Consider the following 10,314-nt stretch of genomic DNA (forward strand, 5'->3'; position numbering starts at 1 on the left):
AAGTGTAACTGAGACTACAATTCGTATATATATTTATATTAAAAAGGGTTGTCATGCCAAATATTAACTTTGCTTAGTTTATTATCAGTTTAGTTTATTATTGTTTTCTACTCTTTCTAGTTTATTGTAAGTAGGCTATCCAATATATAAATATTGGATATTCATATATATCCTATCCTATATATAAAATATATATTATATATATATATATATATATATATATATATATATATATATATATATATATATATATAAGCAAAAATAAAATCCACCCTGATGTAAATGATGGCGAGATCACGCGTCTTCGCATAGTAAACGCCTTCTAAGTGGTGCAGTGGACGTGGGCGTGGCTTATGTGTTAGTGTGTGCGGTCCGTGGATGTGATTGGCTCCGCGCGGGAGTGACGCAGTGCCGTGCCATCGCTCCACACGCATTACAGGCGGACGGCGGCAGGTGATTGGCCTCAGCACCGGAGAGCTCACTTAAACAACCGGCTATGGATTAACATCGTCCGCTTTTCCTAACAGCCCGGGCTGAGTATAACCTCCTCATCCTCTCATTTACCCCTGGGTTAATGCATTTCGTCCCACAGACGAGGAGTTCATTAACCAGCTCCACATTATTACTGTAATTATCTATCATTTTCCCCGCATCGGTAAGTACTGAGCTCAGATTTATCAGATGATTGATTTGGGGCTAATTTCAATAAGCTGTTATGATTGATGCATATTTTCATGAAAACCGCGCAGATCTCAAAAACATGCGGAAAAAAGCTCGTATTACATCAACATTATATCTACAGAAAATATTTTATCATATGGCATCCATATTATATCTACAAATAGTATTATATCATATGGCATCGACATTATATCTACAAATAGTATTATATCATATGGCATCGACATTATATCTACAGATAGTATTATATCATAAGGCATCGACATTATATCTACAGATAGTATTATATCATATGGCAGACATTATATCTACAGATAGTATTATCATATGGCATCGACGTTATATCTACAGATAGTATTATATCATAAGGCATCGACATTATATCTACAGATAGTATTATATCATATGGCAGACATTATATCTACAAATAGTATTATATCATATGGCATCGACATTATATCTACAGATAGTATTATATCATAAGGCATCGACATTATATCTACAGATAGTATTATATCATATGGCAGACATTATATCTACAGATAGTATTATATCATATGGCATCGACGTTATATCTACAGATAGTATTATATCATAAGGCATCGACATTATATCTACAGATAGTATTATATCATATGGCAGACATTATATCTACAGATAGTATTATATCATATGGCATCGACGTTATATCTACAGATAGTATTATATCATATGGCATCAACATTATATCTACAGATAGTATTATATCTTATGGCATCGACGTTATATCTACAGATAGTATTATATCATATGGCAGACATTATATCTACAGATAGTATTTTATCATATTGCATCAATATTATATCTACAACAGTGTTATTTTAAGGGTGAGGATGGGGTATATGTCTGTATATACTAAGCTTTATGGTTATATGGTTTGTGCTGAAGTAAGGCTTGTCTTAATTTTTATCCCATGAAATACAGCATCAAATATTCTCTAGTACTCATAGTACATTTCCCAGTTACAGCTTTTTGTTTCCCCCTCCTCAAATTTCACAAGACATTTAGCAGGCACGGCAATATTTTTTAATTTCAATTCTGCTTCATTTGTTAACTTCATAACTCACACTTATAGTGTACAACACACTGAGTAAGAGTACTAAAATCATTCAAATCTGGGCAAATTTAGGTCATTTTAAATTTATCCCAGTATTAATGACTCATGTCTTTGGAGGGTTATAAAATATCCAAGAGGTCTAGTATGAGAACCTGACATACACACAAGTCTATATTGGAGGTTGGAGTTCCATCACTCCAGTCCTGTCTGACAAGATTCTCATTCACACCTCCTTTTCCATCTTTTCTTCACGCCCTTCCTATCCAGTCGCAGTACGTCTGAGAGACCGAAATGCTGAGCAGACTTTTCCGACTCCATGGCCTGTTTGTAGCCTCCCACCCCTGGGAGGTCATTGTGGCCACTGTGACTCTCACCATCTGCATGATGTCCATGAACATGTTCACTGGCAATAATCGCATTTGTGGTTGGAACTTTGACTGCCACAAATACGAGGAGGTGCGGTGCATCACAATCAAACTCTATGGCAATTATTACTTGTAAATAGTAGTATTAATTGTGATTGACAACCTTTGCCATTAATGTCCACATACACAGCAAGTCCTCAGCAGTGACGTCATCATCCTGACAATCACACGATGCATTGCAGTTGTCTACATTTACTTCCAATTTCAAAATCTTCGGCAGCTTGGATCAAAGTATATACTCGGTAGGTTTAATAAATTTGCATTCGTGTGGTCAGATAGATTGGAATCTATATCTGATGTTAATTTATCTTTTCTTTTGTAGGTATTGCTGGCCTTTTCACCATCTTCTCCAGTTTTGTGTTCAGCACTGTTGTGATTCATTTCTTGGATAAGGAGCTGACCGGTTTAAAGTACGTAAACTGCTGTGTTTTTATGCTATTCAATAAGATCCACAACTTGTTTGGTGCTATACAGTAACATGTAATTTGTTTGTCTACCAGTGAGGCATTGCCATTCTTCCTGCTCCTGATTGACCTCTCCAAAGCATGTGCTCTGGCAAAATTTGCACTGAGTTCAAACTCACAGGTACATGCCATCACATTCTCATCCGGCTGGTTTCATTTAAATGATTAACTATTAATATGCTGTAGTAATATTATAATTTATGTACTTGTCTTTAGAAACAGTGATGTTAATTTAGGTATGATTTATTTTTATGATTCAGGATGAAGTTAGAGAAAACATAGCCAGAGGAATGGCAGTACTGGGTCCAACATTCACTCTGGATGCGCTGGTGGAGTGTCTGGTAATTGGTGTAGGGACCATGTCAGGTACTTATTCCTGCACATCATTCTGTAACCAGACATACAACCACACTGGATACAATAAGTAAGGGATAGAACATGATGAGGTGTGTTGTTATTGGAAAATGACCAGATGGTATGATACAGCCCCTGCTGTTCATTTCCAATAACAGGACATCCTTACATGTTTTACATCTCTTATACAACGTCAATTTGCCAACAATTACTAATTTAATTTATTTATGAACAAAACTTCTTTCTTTTTTTTAAATCAGTTATATTGTTATAGTTATATTATGGACCCTGTATGAAACAAGTTCCTGTTATCAGTTATAGCAGCAATAAACAGTCATTATCTGTTCTTCCGCATGGTCCTCTGTCCTGGAGACCGTTGTGGTCGGAAACGTATTGCCAGTTATAAAGTGCTGACATGTTCCATATGTTAAATAAAAGAATTCCAACAGAAATCTTTACCGTATGCATGATATGTTTATCTTTGTTAAATGTTTTACAAATATCTGTTGATTATTAGCCTTAGCGTTTGTGGATTGTCACCCATTCAAGTCTTTGTGAATTACCTGTTAATATAGAAATGTTAAACGTATTAATCGTACGTACATTAATCTTAACCTGCGATTTGTATTACAGCTAGTACTACTGTTACAGCTGCTCTTGAAGGAAACTTGACTAATAAAATTGAATGCATCAGATTACAGTGAGCTAAATTTAAACAGAAAACTTGAACATCCCATTTCTGATGAACGCTAGGTGTTCGCCAGCTTGAGATCATGTGCGGCTTTGGATGCATGTCTGTCCTCGCCAACTACTTTGTCTTCATGACTTTCTTCCCAGCCTGTGTCTCGTTAGTGCTCGAGGTAAGTGAAATTCTGCCTTGAAGCTAAATATACAGTGTATGTGTTGTTTTCATGTGCTTAAGAACATGAGTCAGCATTTTCTAAAATGTATCTAATGCAGTTATCCAGGGAAAGCAGAGAGGGACATCCTATCTGGCAGCTGAGCCACTTAGCCCGAGTCCTGGAGGAAGAGGAGGACAACAAACCCAATCCGGTCACACAGAGAGTCAAGATGATCATGGTAAAGTGATAAATATATAAACAGTTCAACAGTTGCAAAATTGCAAATCTGTCTAAATTCAGTTTGTATGAATTTACAAATGTGTATGGTCCAGTGGTCTTAGCCCAAACTCATTAGAAATCTTTGAATTGACTGATTATTTGGATAATTTTTAACTAACTGAAAAGTTGGCTAATGCTAGCTAGCTAGCCAGTAATGTTAACAACTGCTAGCGAACAATACTAATGTTAGTTATTAGTCAGTGAATTTAAATTAACACACAAAAAAAATGTCATTCAAATTTAATTTCAAATTAGCCATGGTAGAAACCCTCAGTTAATGTGTTAAGACTGAAAACTAAGCATCTTCTACCACATTACAGCTCCACCAGATTTATAAACATTTTTTAGACTGTATTTTTAGAGCATTATCCATGTGTACTTACCTATTTTCCTTTTCCATTTGCAGTCTCTTGGCCTGGTGATGGTTCATGCTCACAGTAGATGGATTGCAGATCCTGCATCTCCAAATGGAACTCTGGATGTTCCCCAAGTGGGAATGAGTTCAAATTCACCAAAGAGGATTGAGCCGGATATGCCCCTGTGGCAGTTCTACCTGTCCAGGTAAGTTATTTTAGGAGGAGCTGTACTATTCTTGTTTTGCTCTGAGCATGCCAGTAAGCTAAAACATAATAAAATCAATACAATAAAATAATCCAAAGACAGACGGTAATTTATTTATTTTCCTTGTTTTGCTTCTTTGTTGCATTTTTAATAATAATAATAATTAAATGTGTAACATTACAGAATGATCAGCATGGACATTGAGCAGGTCATCACTTTAGGTCTTGCCCTCTTCCTGGCCGTGAAATACATCTTCTTTGAGCAGGTGGAAATGGAGTCTACGCTGTCTCTTAAAGTCTCTACTCCCAGCACCATGCTCACACCAAGACAGTGTCCTGACCAGTGTTACAGGAAGGAAGTGACCCCCTGCTCTAACAGGACTGAGAAGCCCACTGTTCCTCCTCCTGTCATCACTAAAGAGGAAAGAGGTAGGGGCAACATAAATTTCTCTATTTTGGTTCTGTTTTACGTTCATCTTACCACTTTAGCAGCTCATCAACATTTGATTGATTTATCCATGAGGTGAAATGTTTGGTATAATTATAAGCTATAAACCACAGCAATTATTCATTTGTTAGATTTAGTGATAAAGCCGTTGCCCACCAAGACTGAGCCAACACCAAAAAGCTCATTTGTGGTGGGAGAGGGGGAAATCTTGGACAATATGGACAATAGTGTTGTGGATGAGCCTCAGCCCAGCAACCCCTCAATGCCCAGGCCAGTGGAAAAGTGCCTGACCATTCTGAAAGATCCACAGGTGAGGATGGCATGGAAACTCATTTTTAATCAAATAGTCCTTCTGCAGCTTAAACAGCCCTGGTTGGAGTATTTTCTTACAGCCAGGAAAGCACATAGAGAACCTAAGGCTCCTTGTATTCTTGGTTGTGACCCATGTAATCTCTAATGAGCTTGCCCACATTACTTACTCTTAACCAATTAGTCTATGACGTGAGAACAGATCAGAAACCTCTTGTGACTTCAAGAATTGTCCCTTATTTAAATGTGTTGTGTAAGAGCTCTGTGCATATGAGTGCATTATGAAAATAATATTATTTCACAGATGGGTGCTCAATACCTGAGCGATGCTGAGGTTATTTTGTTAGTAAATGCGAAGCACATTCCTGCCTACAAGCTGGAGGTGATGATGGAGACCCCAGAGAGAGGGGTGATGATCCGTAGGAAGATGCTCCGCCCCAAACTCCCCAAGACTTCTGCACTCACCTGCCTTCCCTACAAAGACTACAACTACTCGCAGGTAAGGCAGAAAAGTAATTCTACATTTAAACCTTTTCGGTGGCTAGCAGACCACTTCAGCTGACTTCTTGTTTTTCACAGGTGATGGGAACTTGCTGTGAGAACATCATCGGCTACATGCCTGTTCCAGTGGGCGTCGCAGGCCCTCTGCTGTTGGATGGAAAGCAGTTCCAGGTCCCCTTGGCTACAACTGAGGGCTGTCTTGTGGCCAGCACGAATCGAGGCTGCAGAGCGATAGCTGTAAATAATATGACTATGGATCAGTTCTAAGATATGGAGAATGTTACATAATATTTATTGTTAAAAACCTTGACTGCATAGATGCTTGTATTCTGGCTGTTTCTCTGAAAGCTGGCTGGTGGAGTCAGTAGCAGGCTTTTGGCGGATGCTATGACCCGTGGCCCTGTGGTTCGCTTGCCTTCTGCCTGCAAGGCTGCTGAGGTCAAGGCATGGCTAGAGAGCCCAGAGGGCTACAAGTGCATTAAAGAGGCCTTTGACCACACTAGCAGGTAAGCAAAAAGTAAAACATAGAACACAACTTGTAACGTATATTTTGTGAAACTGTAATATATGTGTTGCATATAGCAGTGTGTATGTATGTGAACCATTTTAGTTTTGCTTCTATCTTAGGTTTGCTCGTTTAGAGAAACTCCTGGTTGGCCTTGCTTCACGAAATCTGTATATACGCTTTCAGTCCCAAACTGGAGATGCCATGGGGATGAACATGATTTCAAAGGTAATGCAATGTAATACATATAGTAAGATATTAAATACATTTTTATGTTGTCTTATTATTATTATTATTGCCATTTGGTTTCTCAGGGAACAGAGCAGGCTCTGGCTAGGCTTAAAGAAGAATTCCCTGAGTTGCAGGTCCTGGCAGTTAGTGGGAACTACTGCACTGATAAAAAACCAGCTGCTATTAACTGGATTGAGGGCAGGGGCAAGTCTGTGGTGTGTGAAGCCATCATACCTGCTCAAGTTGTCAGAGAGGTACAGTTCTTCAAGCAAGTTGAATACGTACTATTAGGATCACATTAGGATGGGGCAGCTTTGTAAAGATCATAAACCTTTTCTGCAGGTTTTAAAGACCAATACAGAAGCTCTGGTGGATCTAAATATCAATAAAAACCTTGTGGGTTCTGCCATGGCAGGAAGTATTGGGGGCTACAATGCTCATGCTGCCAACATTGTTGCCGCCATTTACATCGCATGTGGACAGGTAATAGACATTGCTGTCAACCATATGCATAACCATTGACGCTTTGAAGTACTAGAAACAAATAAGGCTGATGTGAGAGTAATTGTGATTATTATTTTGTCAGGACCCGGCTCAGACAGTGGGCAGCTCTAACTGTATCACTCTAATGGAAACCTCAGGACCCACAGGAGAGGATCTCTACATCAGCTGCACAATGCCTTCCATTGAGCTGGGCACTGTAGGAGGAGGCACCAATCTGGCACCTCAGCAAGCCTGTCTGCAGGTATCTACACTGCTGAATGCTCACTCAGTTGCCAGTTTATCAGATATTTTTGTTTTACACTGGCTAGCTTTGGGCCTGATTTTGAAGTGACAGCTGGATGATTTTGGTAGATGGACCCTGATACTGACAAAAGGCCATCAGAAGTACTCACTAAACCCGCATTCAAGACCCAATACCAAGTGTTAACAGCTATCTGTTTTGGACACCGGATGATTGTTAATACCTCTCTGACATCCGAACAGGGCCTAAGACTCATAAAACAAGGCCATACTGGAATACAGTGGTGGTTGAAACTTTATGAACCCTTTAGAATGTTCTAGATTTCTGCATGAAAATGACCTAAAACATCAACAGATTTCATCATCAGAAGTCTTAAAGTAAATAAGGAGAACCCAATTAAACAAATGAGAGAAAAATATTACAGAGGCAAAATATTACAAACAAATATATACCTGCTCATTTATTTATTGAGGAAAATTATCCAATATTACATGTCTAAGTGGCAAAAGTATGTGAACATTTGCTTCCAGTATCTGACCCCTTAGCAATAACTGTTTCCAGTAAGTGTTGATCAGTCCTGCACATCGGCTTGGAGGAATTTTATCCCGTTCCTCAGTACAGAACGGCTTCAACTCTGGGACGTTGGTGGGTTTCCTCACATGAACTGCTTGCTTCAGGTCCTTCCACAACATTTCTATTGGATTAAGGTCAGGACCTTGACTTGGCCATTCCAAAACATGAACTTTATTCTTCTTTAACCGTTCTTTGGTAGAACGACTTGTGTGCTTAGGGTCATTGTCTTGCTGTAAGATTCAGTTCATTGATATATATCCTGACATTTTCTTTTAGAACTCACTGGTATAATTCAGAATTCAGTGTTCCATCAATGATGACAAGTCGTCCAGGCCCAGATGCAGCAAAACAGACCCAAACAATGATACCACCACCACCATGTTTCAGAGATGGGATAAGGTTCTTAAGCTGGAATGCAGTGTTTTCCTTTTTCCAAATAGAACACTTCTCATTTAAACCAAAAATCTCTATTTTGATTTCATCCATCCCCGAAATATTTTTCCATTAGCCTTCTGGCTTGTCCACATGATCTTTAGCAAACTGCAGACGGGCAGCAACATTCTTTTTGTAAGAGTAGTGGCTTTCTCCTTGAAACCCTGCCATGCACACCATTGTTGTTCAGTGTTCTCCTGATGGTGGACTCATGAACATTAACAGCCAATTTGACCGAGGCCTTTAGTTACTTAGGAGTTACCCTGGACTCCTTTGTGACCTTGTGGACTATTACACGTCTTGCTCTTGGAGTGATCTTCGTTGGTCGACCACTCCTGGTCTTGAATTTCCTCCATATGTACACAATCTGTCTGACTGTGGATTGGTGGATTCCAAACTCTTTAGAGATGGTTTTGTAACCTTTTCCAGCCTGATGAGCATCAACTCCTCTTTTTCTGAGCTCCTCAGAAATCTCCTTTGTTCATGCCACATTACACTTCCACAAACATGTGTTGTGAAGATCAGATTCATAGATCCCTGTTCTTTAAATAAACAGGGTGCTCGGTCGCACTTGATTTCAATCAATGGGATGACAATCACCCTACTCTAATCTCACCTTCAAATTAAACTGATAATCCTAGAGGTTCACATACTTTTGCCACTCACAAATATGTAATATTGGATCATTTTCCTCAATAAATAAATTACCAAGTATAATATTTTTGGCTCATTTGTTTAACTAGGTTCTCTTGATCTGATGATGTTTAGGCCATATTTATGCAGAAATATAGAAAATTCTACAAACTTTCAAGCACCACTGTGTATGATATTACTCACGCTGGAAAATGTCACGTGTTTTTCTTTCTCTCAGATGTTAGGTGTGCAAGGTGCCAGTGAGACGTGTCCGGGTGAGAATGCCCGGCAGCTTGCCAAGGTGGTGTGTGCCACTGTGCTGGCAGGGGAGATATCACTCATGGCAGCTCTTGCAGCAGGACAGCTAGTCAAAAGTCACATGACACACAACAGGTAAGTGGAAAATTCAGTCCGAGTTAATATGAACTTCACAGACAGTCAGAATTCCAAAATGATGATAAACTAAATAAACTATTTATTTTGTATTTTTAGGTCAAAAGTAAATTTACAGGGCACACCAGGAAGCTGCACAAAACAAGCATCTTGAGATTTAATTAAATGCCTAAAGTGGGGATGATGTAAGCAATACAAAAGGAAAAAGACTCAAAAGGGAAGAAAAAAACCCCACTTCAGGCACATTTGAGTGCTTTTACTACTGAGTAAAAGGCAAACGGATGGCAGAAATAAAAATATTTCCAACACACAGTCCAGGGGAGAAACACTTTCATTCTCACTTATGGAGTGCCACAATCATCTCAAAGACTGCTGAAATCACAGCATTAATGATCACAGTGTAATGTTCTGACATTTTACCTTTACACATCTCAGAACTGATGCTGTTTCTGATGCCTTCAGTGATTGTTGGATCCAATCAGAACATAATGTATGTTTTTCACATTTCACTATTTATACACACAAAAAAAAACACAAGACATATTTTAGTTACGAAAATACAGTCAACTGGCCAACATGGAGAGCAATCACTAATTCCTACACATTTTTCTTTTGTTAGAATTAGCTTAAAATGCCCAATTCAGCCTTCTGCAGTTATTCCCAGTTATGTTTATCTGAATGCATGTGGGTTTTACAGATGCAGAAACTTAACTGATATTTAATTACTGACACATTATTATTTATTAGATTATATTGGTTGAAGGGAAGATTGCAAAAACACAACTATTTCCCAAAGGTGATATAATGGCCTGAATGACATCACTCAGCTGTTGCTTGTGTGTG

At 38.7% G+C, this 10,314-nt stretch overlaps 1 protein-coding gene across 1 annotated transcript; it reads left to right on the forward strand.

Annotated features, from left to right (window-relative positions):
- The first annotated feature begins 465 nt into the window (after window positions 1-465).
- hmgcra (3-hydroxy-3-methylglutaryl-CoA reductase a) lies at window positions 466-10,008 on the forward strand. Its single transcript, XM_017451441.3, has 20 exons — window positions 466-655; window positions 2,045-2,233; window positions 2,333-2,444; window positions 2,525-2,612; window positions 2,703-2,787; window positions 2,927-3,032; window positions 3,774-3,880; window positions 3,981-4,100; window positions 4,548-4,702; window positions 4,886-5,130; window positions 5,281-5,459; window positions 5,763-5,957; window positions 6,038-6,196; window positions 6,308-6,465; window positions 6,587-6,692; window positions 6,779-6,949; window positions 7,038-7,178; window positions 7,282-7,440; window positions 9,317-9,471; window positions 9,571-10,008. The coding sequence occupies exons 2-20, from the start codon at window positions 2,069-2,071 to the stop codon at window positions 9,623-9,625; spliced, it is 2,661 nt and encodes an 886-aa protein (XP_017306930.1). The 5' UTR covers window positions 466-655; window positions 2,045-2,068; the 3' UTR covers window positions 9,626-10,008.
- Window positions 10,009-10,314: the final 306 nt, after the last annotated feature.

The sequence above is a fragment of the Ictalurus punctatus genome, chromosome 22 (genome assembly GCF_001660625.3).
Source record: "Ictalurus punctatus breed USDA103 chromosome 22, Coco_2.0, whole genome shotgun sequence".
Taxonomy (NCBI): domain Eukaryota; kingdom Metazoa; phylum Chordata; class Actinopteri; order Siluriformes; family Ictaluridae; genus Ictalurus; species Ictalurus punctatus.

Coding starts and splice junctions, on each gene's coding strand:
- hmgcra (XM_017451441.3), top strand. CDS start 2,069: ATGCTGAGCAGACTTTTCCGACTCCATGGCCTGTTTGTAGCCTCCCAC. Junction 4,703..4,885: donor TGGCAGTTCTACCTGTCCAG/GTAAGTTATTTT, acceptor GTAACATTACAG/AATGATCAGCATGGACATTG. Junction 6,693..6,778: donor GGATGAACATGATTTCAAAG/GTAATGCAATGT, acceptor TTGGTTTCTCAG/GGAACAGAGCAGGCTCTGGC.